We start from the raw sequence: 14,308 nt of genomic DNA, 5'->3' as shown, positions 1-14,308 counted from the left end.
CTGATCCACAGAATTTGGTTCGTCATAGAGCAATCCAAGCGCCAGAAAAAACGCATCTACATTAAGCAATGCAGGATCTCCTGGCGCAAGGGAGAATGCCCAGTCTTGAGGGTCTCCACGCAACAAGGAAATAATGATTTTTACTTGCTGACTAGGGTCACCAGAGGAGCGAGGTTTCTGGGCAAGAAACAGTTTACAATTATTCTTGAAATTCAGAAACTTTGATCTATCCCCAGAAAACAAATCAGGAATTGGGATTCTAGGCTCTAACATAGGATTCTGAACTATATAATCCTGAATGCCTTGTACCCTTGCAGTGAGATTATCCACACAAGAGGACAGACCTTGAATGTCCATGTCTACACCTGAGTCCTGAACCACCCAGAGGTTTAGGGGAAAAAAAAGACTAAACACACTGCAGAGAAAAAAAATGGTCTCAGAACTTCTCTTATCCCTCTATTGAGATGCATTAACACTTTTTGGCCAGTTGTACTGTTATGGCTGGACCTGGTGGTTAGGAGCACCGGGAATGACCTGATAGTCAAAACTGCAAAATAGAACGAGCTCTGGGAAGTGGGATCTCTGCTGACCGCAGCCCTAATCTATTATCACACACACTAGAATTAGCCGTGGATCGTACCTGACTCTGCCTAGACGACTCTTCACAGCCTGAGAGGTAACTACCCCTAAAGAGAAATATAGCCTCACCTTGCCTCAGAGAAATACCCCAAAGGAAAAGAGCAGCCCCCCACATATATTGACTGTGAGTTAAGAGGAAGGCACAAACATAGGAATGAGACAGGTTTCAGCAAAGGAGGCCAGACTTACTAAATAGACAGAAGATAGATAAAGGGATCTTTGCGGTCAGCACAAAAAACTACAAAAAGCCACGCAGAGTGAGCAAGAAACCCTCCGCGCCGACTCACGGCGCGGTAGGTGCCACTCTGCAACCCAGAGCTTCCAGCTAGCGAGACAATATCATGATAGCCAGCTGGACAAAACTTAGCAGGTACTCAGAAATATATTCAGCACACAAATGAACAACAAATGAGCTTAACAGGGACTTAGCTTCTGCTGAAGTAGACAGGTCATCAGGAGATCCAAGTGAGATCTGAACCAGTACAGATACATTGACAACTGGCATCAGGTAACGATCTGAGCAGAGTTAAATAGAGGAACCAGCCCAGTCTTAAACGATGCAGCTGAGGAAGCCACCTCCAAACCAGCAGCTCCACTTTCAGCCACCAGAGGGAACCCACGGACAGAACTCACAGAAATACCATTCCTGACCACAGGAGGGAGTTCGAGAACAGAGTTCACAACATTTTGCGTCCCGTTTTTGCAGTCCCAATAGATTTCTATGGGGCCGCAAAAACGGGCCACAATAATTCTACATAGCGCTGTATGCCATATGGCCGTGAGGGCCGTATTTACAGCTGTGAAAAAATATCGAGCCTGCTCGATATTTTTCATGGCTAATGGACACTGCCCCCATTGCAATTCAGTAGGGCTGCAAAAACGGTAGGTTGTTTTTGTAGTGCACCGTGACTTCCGGTTTTGCAGACCATCTTTTTTTTTTTCCAATACTTTTGCCATAGTATTGCAAAGCCGAAAAACCTCAATCCGCAAGTTTTTTGCGGTTCGTTATTGCCGCAGACCGTGAAAGTTGTGGCAATACAGCCCGCAATAAAGGGCCGCAAAAAAAACGGCAATTGTTAAAGCCTTAGGTTTGGGATTAGGGTTATGGTTAGGGGTGTGTTGGAGTTAGGGTTGGAGTTAGAATAGGGGGTTTCCACTGTTTAGGTACATCAGGGGGTCTCCAAACGTGACAGCTCCACCATTGATTCCAGCCAATTTTGCATTGAAAAAGTCAAATGGTGCTCCCTCCCTTCTGAGCTCTGTCGTGCACCCAAACAGTGATTTATCCCCACATATGGGGCTTCAGTGTACTTGGGACAAATTGGACAGCAAAGTTTGGGGTCCAGTTTCTCCTGCTACCCTTGGGAAAATAAAAAAAAATTGGGGGCTAAAAAATCATTTTTGTTGTTAAAAAAAAAAAAAAAAAAAAAAAAATTTCACGGCTCTGCATTATAAAATTCTGTGAAGCACTTGGGAGTTCATAGTGCTCACCACACTTCTAGATAAGTTCCTTGGGGGGGTATAGTTTCCAAAATAGGGTCACTTGTGGGAGGCTTCTACTGTTTAGGCACATCAAGGGCTCTGCAAATGCAACATGATGCCCGCAGACCATTCTATCAAAGTCTGCATTCCAAAACTGCGCTTCTTCCCTTCCGAGCTCTGCCATGCGCTGAAACAGTGGTCCTCCCTCCCATATGGGGTATCATCGTACTCAGGACAAATTACACAACAACTTTCATGGTCCAATATCTCCTATTACCCGTGTGAAAGTAAAAATTTGGGGGTGAAAGATCATTCTTGTGGAAGGGGTTTTTACTGTTTAGGTACATCAGGGGCTCTGCAAATGCAACATGATGCCCTCAGACCATTCCATCAGTCTGCATTTTAAAACGTCACTACTGCCCTTCCGAGCCCCGCTGTGTGTCCAAACAGTAGTTTACCCCCCACATGCTGTACTCAGGAGAAATTGGACCTAAAATTTGTTGTCCAGTTTGTCCTGTTACCCTTGTGAAAGTGTAAAATTGCGGGCTAAAATATCATTTTTGAGGAAAGAGAGAAGATTTTTTATTTTCACGGCTCTACGTTATAAACTTCTGTGAAGCACTTGGGGGTTCAGAGTGCACAACACACATCTATATAAATTCCTTAAGGGGTCTAGTTTCCAAAATGGTGTCACTTGTGGGGGGTTTCCACTGTTTAGGCACATCAGGGGCATCTTAAACACAACATGGCGTCCGATCTCCATTCCAGCCAATTCTGTGTTGAAAAAGTCAAACAGCACTCCTTCTCTTCCCAGCTCTGCCGTATGCCCAAACATTGGTTTACCCCCACATATGGGGTATCGGCGTATTCAGGAGAAATTGCACAACAAATTTTGTGGTTCATTTTCTCTTTTTACACTTGTGAAAATAAAAAAATAAAAAATTGGTTCTGAAGTAAAAATCTTTGTAAAACAAAAAGTTAAATGTTAATTTTTTCCTTCCACATTACGTGCTTCATATGAAGTGAAGCAAAGGGTTAATACAATTCTTGAATGTGGTTTTGAGCACCTTGAGGGATGTAGTTTTTAGAATGGTGTCACTTTTGGGTATTTTCTGTTATGTGACACCCTTCAAAGTGACTTTAAATGCGAGATGGTCCCTTTAAAAAAAAAAAAAAATGATTTTGTAAAAATGAGATCGCTGGTCAACTTTTAACCCTTATAACTTCCTAGCAAAAAAAAATTGTTTACAAAATTGTGCTGATGTACAGTAGATATGTGGGAAATGTTATTTATTAACTATTTTGTGACATCTCTCTCTGATTTAAGGGCCTAAAAATTCAAAGTTTGAAAATTGCAAAATTACCGAAAAAAACAATGTCAGAATCATTGGGATCCGTTAAAGTGTTTCAGAGTTATAACCTCATAAAGTGACAATGACCAAGCCAATTTTTACAATTCTGACCACTAAGTACCAAATTGGCTCTGTCACTAAGGGATTAAAATCACTTACAATAAAGCATGTCAAATGGAGGAAATCCAACACCATAAGAAAAAGCAGACTTGTTTCAGGCTTGTACAATTCCATGATGGAAAGACTGTCTGAAACGCGTCTGTTTTTTTCCTGTAGTGCTGGGTGGATTTTTTTTTTCTTTTCTGATTTTTGACGTGCCTTAATGTGTTTTTTTTCTTTTTGTTGTTGTTTTCGTTTATCCTTTTTGCTGTATTTTAATTCTTTTTTGATCTTGTAACCTAGAGATGCCCCAAGAGAATTTTGTGAACCCCTTGATAAAGACCATAAAAATGATTTACCGTATATAAAAATGAACATATCTGGAGGCTTATGGCAGATTTTAAAAAATATGAAAAGGCAAAATATTGGGGAATCGGCAGGGTAATGAAATTGCAAAAATTGGACATTTTTCACCTGGTGATACATCCTCTTTAAAACTGAACCGGACTGCTGATGCATGCTGGCCAAACCACTGACGCTTGCTATCATTTCAGGTGGGTATGGTTTACTATGAAACACTGTGGAATTTGAGAAAATTTGATTTTTAAATGCCAGCAATGGACCATGCCAGGCTAGTACCCGGCTCTTCATCATAATCTTCACCATTCAGTATAAAACTCATGATATTGTGAAATTCATGAGACAGGGTGTTAAAGCTTTTGGTTTCTTGGCAAAAAATATGCCAGAATTCTGTCGCATTTAGCTTAACATATTTACCCTGTGTGTTTTTTGCCCAGTCCTGACATTAGATGTACTGGTAGGACTAATGTATGGATCCTGTATTTTGAAGGCTCAGTAGCTGAGCCTGCAACTTTCTAAGTAGATGATGGCTGGGTAATTCAGCCATCATCTGCCTCTAACAGAAGCAAATGGACCTGAGGTCTGCCTGCTGCTGCTATCACTTTAAATGCTGTTGTCAATCTGACATTGGCATCCACAGGGCTCAGCATGATGTTCCATGCACCCATTAGCCCAACATGATCTTGTGTCTGCATAGAAATTGAGTCTGCTTAAGACCCTGTTCCTTTCATTACTGTTCTCTGAAAAGTTCAGCCTGTGGCTGGGCTTCATAGGAAACAGTGATTTTTCTATACTTTCAGCAATACCGTAGTATTGAAGCTGCAATCAGTTGGTCGCTTATACTAGAAGTCCCCTATGAGGACTCAAAAAGGCCCATTTCCCCCATTAAAATGTAACATTACTGTGTCCATTAAAGTCCGATCTATAAAATTAAACCCCAATGGTAAACGCCATGAAAAGAAAATGTGAAAAGCCCAAATTGTTTGTTTTTTTGGTTTGTTTTATTTTCAAGTGTCGCAGCACAGTGTGGGTGAAAGTAAATTCAATATGAAGCTAATTAAATGTCGTATCTACCCCAAAACAATGTCAATTCAAATGTCAGCTTGCCATGTGGGGGGAAAAAAAACTCTCCCACAACTCCATTGACTAAGGGCTGTCCCACACGTCCAGATAATTCCGGTACCGGAAAAAATCTGTACCGGAGTTATCCGTGTGCCCGTGAGCTCACGTAGGCCATACGTGCGGCACACGTGTGCCGCCCGTGTGCCGAGTGGGTACCACATGGAGCGTGTGGTACCCACGCGTGTGGTACACTGCATCGTGCTGAAGCCGCGATTCATATCTTCTGTGCAGCAGCGTTTGCTGCATAGAAGATATGAATAATAGTGTTTAAAAGAAAGATCTATCTGTCCGCCGCCCTCCCACCCCCTGTGCGCCCCCCCGCTGTTCTGAAAATACTCACCCGCGTCCCTCGCAATGTCCTGTGCTGGCCGGCCCTTCTCCTGTATGCGGTCACGTGGGGCCGCTCATTTACAGTCATGAATAGGCGGCTCCACCCCTATGGGAGGTGGAGCCACATATTCATGACTCTAATCGGCGGCCCCACGTGACCGCATACAGTAGAAGGGCCGGCCAGCACAGGACACTGCGAGGGACGCGGGTGAGTATTTTCAGAACAGCAAGGGGGGGGGGCGCACAGGGGGTGGGAGGGCGGCGGACAGATAGATCTTTCTTTTAAACACTATTATTCATATCTTCTATGCAGCAAACGCTGCTGCACAGAAGATATGAATCGCGGCTTCCGCACCATGTGGGGGGGACAGCGCTTACTGTAGCGCTGTCTCCTGCACGCCACACGGACTGCACACGGAGAAGGTCCGTGTGTGGTCCGTGTTTTACACGGACCCATTGACTTTAATGGGTCCGTGTAATACGTGCGCTCCCACGAACACTGACATGTCTCCGTGTTTGGCACACGGAGACACGGTCTGCAAAAAATCAATGACATCTGCACAGATGCATTGATTTTAATGGGTCAACGTGTGTCAGTGTCTCCGGTACGTGAGGAAACTGTCACCTCACGTACCGGAGCCACTGACGTGTGAAACCGGCCTAAGTAATGGAAACATTACACTGATAGAAAATGGCAACACAAGCAGAAAAAAATGTAAAAAGAAAAAAAAAATCACTGTAAAAACAATAGCGAAATTGAGTTTTCGCAATTTAGCCAAGTTTGGAATTGTTTGCCAGTACATCACATGGTAAAATAAATTGTCATTCTAAACTACAACCTAGGTGTATGTTCATATGCAGCTTTTTAACATGGCTTTTTTGGTGCAGATTTTTCAGGGTTTTTTTTTTTTTTTTTGGCATTGATAACTTTATTGACGCAGTGGTGTGGATTACATGGGTTTTAATGCATATCCGCAGCACAAAATGCACTGAAAAGCTATCTGAGTATTTTACACATCTAGTGCAATTCTATGGGGAACATCAGCACCTATAACTCTGCGTTCTTGCAACAGAAATTAGCGAGTTGCAGGTTTCAAAAAGGCACCACAAGTCAACTGGCACAACATTTAACATTAAAAAAAAAAAAAAAAAAAGTGGGCTTGAAATATCTGTAAATCTCATCCACGTTGATGGAACCGTAAGATGCTGCGTTTTTTCCGCAGTGTCGAATGTTGCCACAGTGAGTTTAACGGGGTTGTCTAGGCTTGGAGTGCAGACTTGTGTTGCATCAGGATTCTCTGCTTATTACAGAGGCCCCACATGTCTAGTCAGAACGCAGCCGCAAATCACATTCTTGCGGTCGGCACCACACAATCTTAGGTCGGTTTCACACGTCAGTGCCTCCGGTACGTGTGGTGACAGTTTTCTTACGTACCGGAGACACTGACACACGTAGACCCATTCAAATGGGTCTATGCACAGGTCAGTGTTTTTTTACGGACCGTGTGTCCGTTTGAAAAACACGGAGACATGTCCACTTTTTACCAGCAGCACGTACCGCAATGAAATGCAGGGGGCGGAGCTTTGGTGACGGCACAGCTAGCCGCCGAAGCTCCGCCCCCTGTGTTTCATTCATTCCCCAGTCTTTTACAGCTGGGAGCGACGCATTAGCAGCGCTCCTGGTTGTAAACTATTTAAGCCCTTGAGAAGGATTTACAGCGTGGGACTTGACTGTACGGCGGACAGGTATGGGATATTGTTGCTTTTTTATTTTGGAATTTTTTACAGGAGAATGAGGGCTTCACTTGGATTGAGCGTACAATAAAGAAACTAAAAACCTGTGTTTCATTATTTACTTAATACTTTTTTCTTAGTGTGTGTGTATTAACTCTTTCACAACTGTGGGATTAAGTAATGGATAGGTATCTTATTGACACCTCACCATTACTAAGCCGGCTTAATGTCACCTTACAATAGCAAGGTGATTAACCCATATAAAGCATTATTAACCCATATGCCAATGCCACAGGGCAGTGGGAAGAACCTGGCAAAGCTCCAGAATTGGTGCATCTAATAGATGCGCCTTTTCTGGGCAGCTGCGGGCTGCTTTTTTAAGGCTGGGGGGGGCCATATCCATGGCCCCTTACCAGTCTGAGAATAGCCTGCACCTGTGAGTTTTGCCAGGTTGGTTGGAAAATATAGGGGGGACCGCACGTCTGGTTTTCTTTCATCCCTTCTCACCTGTCGCGCTGCTTTCGGCCAAGCAGGGGAGAGCGGATGACAGCCGGCTTAAGCACCACACGCAGGGGAACAGAGCTTACTGTAGTGCTGCTTCCCGGTGGCCGTCCGTGTGGTCCTGATGCGGCACACGGGCGGCTGCTCGTGTGCCACACGGATGTACCACGTGAGCGCACTGACAAGAATATCTACGGTACCGTTTTTTTTTTTTTTTCTGGTACCAGGAATATCTGGACGTGTGAAACCGCTCTTAAGAGCATGCACTGTGCATGCTGTGAGGATAACAAATCTGCAGTTACATAGTGACTGCGACTAAAATGCAAAGTCTTGACAACTCCATTTAACATTAAACGTTTTTTCTTAGTGTTTTGTAAACTTTCATGACACGCGCAACATATGAGCATTTCTTAAAGTGGTTTCCTCTTGTAAAAAATTAATTAAAAAATAAATATAAATAAATTTCCAGGAACATTGCCTTGGGTTATTTCTGCAGATTTTGCTGCAGCAATTTTCTGCAGATGACCCACATGTTGCAGATTTGCAAACGGTCTGTATGGCTGGTTTCACGTTTGCATTCAGGAGGGCTGCGGATGGCTGCGTACTTACACCCTTCTTCCTCCCTGAAGCTCTGCCTACTGCCGCATGCGTCCTGCGTTTCCCTTGCGTACCTATCTTTAATATTGGGTACGCAGGGACATGCGTTGTATGCGGATGTGTCCGCATGTGGCGATTTGACGTGTGCGGCGACCGCACGGAAACGCAACATTTTTTTTTTTCTCCAAAGTGTCAGGCCACGGTCAGTCAGTATTTAGTCAGTATTTTACCTCAGTATCTGTAAGCCAAAACACGGAGTGGGTGATAAATACAGAAGTGGTGACGTGTTTCTATTATACTTTTCCTCTGACTGACTTTTGGCTTATAAATCCTGAGGTAAAAAACTCACCAAACACTCACGTGGCCTTATTCTTTATGCATTTTTAGTGTTTAGTTTTCTTTTAGGCCACGTTCACATGTTCAGTATTTGGTCAATATTTTACCTCAGTATCTGTAAGCCAAAACCAGGAGTGGGTGATAAATACAGAAGTGGTGCATATGTTTCTATTATACTTTTCCTCTGATTGTTCCACTCCTGGTTTTGGCTTATAAATACTGATGTAAAATACTGTGTGAATGTGGCCTAAGCGTTACCTTTAGGGTATGTGCCCACGTTGCGGATTTTGCTGCGGATTTGACACTGCGGATTCGCAGCTGTTTTCCATGCGTTATACAGTACCATGTTAACGTCTGGAAAACAAAATCCGCAGTGCACATGCTGAGGAAATAAAAGCTCAGAAACGCAGCGTTGTTTTTTCCGCAGCATGTCAATTCTTTGTGCAGATTCCGCAGCGGTTTACACCTGCTCCTCAATAGGAATCCGCAGGTGTAAAACCGCAGGTGGAATTCGCACAAAAACCACGGTAAATCCGCAGGTAATCAGCAGTGCGGATATTGCAAAAACCGTGCAGAAAAATCGGCACACCTATCCACAACGTGTGCACATACCCTTTAAGGCTATGTGCAGCGTTCAATTTGAGCGTTTTTTGATATCATGCATTTATTGTCAGGCTGTTGATTTGCAGAAAAAATAAAAGCAAATTGATAAAATATACAGTGGGGAAAAAAGCAGCAACAGACTTCATAAGTCTCCTTCATCTAGTGAGCTCTGTAAGGCACAGCGATTACGAAAAAAAAAAAAAAAACATTAAAAAAAACAAACAAAAAAAAACCTTCTGCATGCACAAGCCCTAAAATTTTCCCTTTTGACTCCCAACAAACATCTGGTTGCAGAGTTTTTTCCTTCCTCCCTGCATAAAGCACCAGTAGTAACTACACTAAGTTTTTGTCTCGCAAACAGCCCGTGTAAACTGTGCAGTGAAGTGTCTGCCTCCCATGCACATGGCTGTGCTCCTCCACATGTTTACATGACGGGCAAACATGGAGGCTTTCCGTGCCGAGCCCCAGAGCCTCCTGCGAGTCCCGCTCCCTGCTCTGCTGCCTCCCCTCCTCCCTCCATGAATGAAGTCCGCTCTGTTCTCCACTTTATGAATGAGTGCCAGACTTCTGAATGGAACTCTGACCAGCTCCGCCCCTGATTGGCTGGCTGTTCCCTCCCCTCCTTCCATTGGCTGGGCGGGGCTGGCGGCCTGCGCTCTGATTGGCTCTCGCGTCTCAGGCTGGCTTTCATTCACAAAAAAACTCAATGAAACAAAAGAGGAGAAGGGGAAATGTGAGACCATGAAAGAGGAAACTCACCAATCGCGGCCTCCCCTGGGCAAACAACTGTCTGAGCTGCGAGAAAAACAAGTCCTTTCAAATCAGCACTTTAAATCTGGGGCTGCAGGGCTCCATTCCCTCCCCTCTCTGGTGATTCCTCTCCTGCAAAGCAAATCCCGTCCGCTGAGACCTTCCTGCAGCTCCTAGAGCACTGAGGTGAGGGATCCGATCGCTTTAGAGCAACTTATTCACGATCCGGTGGTGTTACTGGGTGTAGAGGAGGAGGATCATGGCGCGCACACCCCGGCAGCCCATGTGAAGGGGGATCTGGCGCTTTAGAGCAGAGATTCCTGCAGAAATGCGAGCTCCGGGGATTTCGGGTACTTTTTAGCAGCGGGGTCCAGTCCTCGGATCGATCTGATCGCTTCCTGGATCGATCTGATCGGCTCCTTGGAGAAGGTTGTGCAGGGGCAGCAGCCATATGTTCTGCTGGGACAGGGTAGGAAATAACAGCTCTGAGGGTTATGGAAGATGCAGGTTTCAGGAGGAATGTCCTGGAAACCAGTATAGGCAAACTGGGAGCCCCAGACCTGATCAATCCGGAGCAATCGTATGTGGATTGTGGGGGTAACCACTCCATCTGTGGGGTCTAAGAGATTGGTTGCAAATTTGCCTACTTTTGCCAAAAATGGGTTCACTTTTCTTACAAAAAAACTAAAAAAAAAATCTGCAAAGACAAAATCTTGGGATAGATTCTTAGATTTTCTATGAAAAAAAAAAAAGTGGAAACTGCCAGGATTATGGCCTACTTGTACCATGTATTGGACAATCCGAGTCGCGTATAATAATTCCTTGTAGGCAACGCTGACCATATGTGTGTACTGGAAAAGCTTCTATAAAAGCAAAAACCTGTGCCCAAAATAAGACTGCAATGGCCTCAAACAGTCTGGATTGTGCATGTTTATAAAATGGCATCTATGGGCAGCTTTTTTAAGCTTTGCTAGTAATTCAGGAACTTTGGGTTTCAGGTTCTCCAAACTTCATCTGGGTACATAGATCTAGAGTTGTGGGCTTGTGACCTGGCCTCTGTGTATATACTGCTCTATTGGTATAAATCCATGGCTAATTGGCCACAGCTTTTCTTGACTAGACACCCCCCCACTCCCCTTCTCCACCCCCTCCCCCTCCTGTATGCATTTTTGTGAATGGGTCTCATTATGTATGCATGTTTGTGCTCTCCATTCATGCTCCTCTCTCCCCCTCCTCTTTCCTGTCCTTGCAGACCGCTGATCCTCCATGACAACACACAGTTAACAAATGGACCATAGGATGAGAGGTTACCTGGATCAGCAAGTGCCTTATACCCTGACAAATGTGAGTCTTGAGCTTTTCTCCTCCTGCTCCTCCTCCTATCTACTCCCTACAACTTTCCTGTAATGGTCACAAGATCCTCTTGCTTCCTCTGATTGCTTATGTAACCTCACGCTGCCATCTGAAATATTTTCATTTGACACTTGGATTTTTTTTAAATTTTTTTTTTCGTCGGGGGCAGAACCCTCAAGGGCATGGAGACGTAGACCGATACTGTATGGCCGGCAGGAGAAAATTCATGGATGCAGATCTCCCGCCCCAAGAATCTGAAGGTAATGTCAACATTTACCTATTGTCTCCAACACAAAAGAGGGTAAATATTTACATGTCTGCGGTAACTTATTGTCATTTTTTGTGATAAGAATGGATATGTTCACATTGCTTTCCATTGTTGGGAAAATATTTCCTCATCTGCTCTCTCGTGTTATTGAGCAAATCCCTGAGAGAGATATATAATAAAATATATATATATATATATATATATATATATATTTTTTATACTCTCAACTTTGTTAGTGATCAGTCATGAAAACTCCCATCATCTACTAACTGTACAGATGTTGCAGAGCGACGTTATTTACCCCAAACATGTCTGCCTTTCCATCAGACATGACAAACTTGTCTCTGCTACATCTGTGCATGTTACATGTAAGTATACTGAGCCTTCGGATTTCTGTGCTCTGTGTCTATATGGAATGTCATGTATAATTTACCCCAACTGTATCATCTGCGCGTCTCCATATTTAGCCATCCGGATGCACAAAGACCATTACATGACAAAAACGGCTCTGCTTCATCTGTGTACATGGCATATAGCGCAGTTACATGTAGGCATACTTTGCTTTATTATCTATATGGAAAGTCATTAGAGATGTATAATGGTGGTATGAATAATTTGCTGCAATGTATTGGATATGCTTCTCCTGATGGGCGAAGACCATGACATGACAAATGTTGGCTCTGCTACATCTGTATTTAGACTATAGCTAGAGTTACGTGAATGCATGCTGCGCTTCTTTGACTTTCTTATGCCTTGTATGTATGTGGAGGGTTGTGAGGGGTTATTTTGGTACAGGGTCTAGAGTCTGTGTAGATGTCATTATCACCACATGGGATTCTCTGAGTAATCATTCTTATTGATGTAGTGCCATCCTATTCTGAAGCGTTTTACAATTAAGTATATAAAACTGTAAACTCTTCATGAGTGTCTGTAATAAAAGGCAAACCATTCCTAAAACCCGGATTCTGGATTCACACTCTTCCTTTCCTTTTCAGATCTCTTCCAGGATTTAATCCAATTCCAAGAAACCTGGTTAACAGAAGGTAAGTCCCCCCCCCTCTGCATTATTATTGCACGGTCGGCACATCTGTATTTATTCCTCCCCTCCCCTGTATTTATTTTAGCCCGTTCCACAGATGAGCGATATTTTTCTTTTCTGCCAACGTTTTGGGACTTGTTTAACTTCAGGATTATGAATAAAACAATTGTGCTGTGTATTTGCTTATGAATAGGATCTGGCTCTCAGCCCATACCCCCACCCCCCACCAATCCAGTTTTTTTTCCTCTTCTTTTTTTCTTTTTTTTTTTTTTTAACTGATACTGGTGTTGCAAGAGTTAAAGCAGTAATTTGTTAAAGTATTTGCCGTGTGGTCTTCTCCATGCATTTCACTTTGAATCTCTATCTGCAATTTATTGTTTTTTTTTTCCAAACATGAGTTTGAAAGGAAAAGCAATTCCTTGGAGTCTAATTAGACTGAAAGCAAATGGAACACTGGATGGAGATTTTTATGCTGTCTGTACAAGCTTGAAAGGAATTATCATTTATTAATCTTGCACCCACCTATTCTGCAGTGTCTGGGAATAATAATAAAAAAAAAAAAAAGCGGTGGAGCAATTGGTGGGGTGTTTGTTGTATTGTATTGGTGCGTAGGAGCTAACATTCTAGGCCGTTCTGGCACAGACAAGTTTACATTCTAGATCGTTCTGGTAAATGGACGTTTGCAACCTAAAGCCGTGATGTTGTGTGCACCAGGTGATCCATACCTGTCTTTATAAAAGCTACAATATGTGATCATTGTCCTGCTGGAATCTTGATGTAATCTTTTTAAATGGGAAGTATTTGGTTTAGGACTGACTGAGGATAGTGGTACATCGCAGCTTACACTCTCTAGATCATGGCCATTTGCAGTCTAGGATAGTGATTATAATGGAGCCTAGGAGGTTGAAAAGGAGAGCAGGGATCGAAACCATTGGCACTACCGCACCCAACATGCCTTATAGTCTCCAAATGCTGGGAGTTGTAGTTTCACAATAACTGGAGAGCCGAAGGTTGCTGATTCCTGATCTATAGCAAAGTGCTACATTCTAGATAAGGAGCATAGAACGTAGAAATTTATATTCTAGATTAATGGTGCATAGGCATGTGCATCTAAAGCACAGTGGATTTGTAAATTTCACTTTCTGACACCCATTGAAACTTTCCATTGTTTGCCACATCATAAAGACTTAATATTTTTTTTTACTCTATTAGCCAAGTGTAGGTTTAAAGAATTAATGCAAAGTAGATATTAGATATCTTGATCCCTGCCAGCTTTCCTATGGTAAATGAATTGTTGATGCCATTATGATGACAATTGGACAATAACATATGGTGTACATTAACACAGGAAATGACCATGAGGGTTCATGCCTATAGCAAATTAATGCTGGAGCATTGTGATGTGGGCTGTGGCGTGGAGTGAGCTGCCTTGTTGGTGCATTGATCATTTTCACTACAAAGTTTGACCTTTTTATTTTTTTCCCTAGAAAAGATTTGCATAGCAAAAATGTAGGCGGCTCTCGTTTTCCTAAAGTGCGTTCTGTGTAACGGTGCGTGGTTACGTGGTGTGTAAACCATCCTATCTGCACTGTCTCTTGTATAGGATTCCTTATGGGATAACAATTCTGCGAAGCTAGTGATATACAGATTTGTCTCAGGCTGTTATGCTCATTTTATACTATGTGGTCATCATGGGCTCTGTATGAATCCTAGAGGGTCTTGGCAGTATTGATGCTCGCAATC

General features: G+C 43.2%; 1 protein-coding gene across 4 annotated transcripts in view; it reads left to right on the top strand.

The window, feature by feature from the left end:
- ETV4 (ETS variant transcription factor 4) overlaps positions 1-14,308 on the top strand; it is a 145,702-nt gene that overhangs the window by 85,376 nt on the left and 46,018 nt on the right. Inside the window, exons 2-5 of one of the 4 annotated variants that reach the window (XM_077252084.1) lie at positions 3,876-4,126; positions 11,158-11,249; positions 11,428-11,518; positions 12,522-12,569. In XM_077252084.1, coding sequence (XP_077108199.1) covers positions 11,193-11,249; positions 11,428-11,518; positions 12,522-12,569 — 196 coding nt within the window. In that variant the 5' untranslated portion in view covers positions 3,876-4,126; positions 11,158-11,192. The other 3 variants (XM_077252082.1, XM_077252085.1, XM_077252083.1) reach the window with 3 other exon arrangements.

Source organism: Ranitomeya variabilis, chromosome 4 (assembly GCF_051348905.1).
Source record: "Ranitomeya variabilis isolate aRanVar5 chromosome 4, aRanVar5.hap1, whole genome shotgun sequence".
Classification (NCBI taxonomy): domain Eukaryota; kingdom Metazoa; phylum Chordata; class Amphibia; order Anura; family Dendrobatidae; genus Ranitomeya; species Ranitomeya variabilis.
This window is presented reverse-complemented; position numbering and strand designations above follow the sequence as displayed.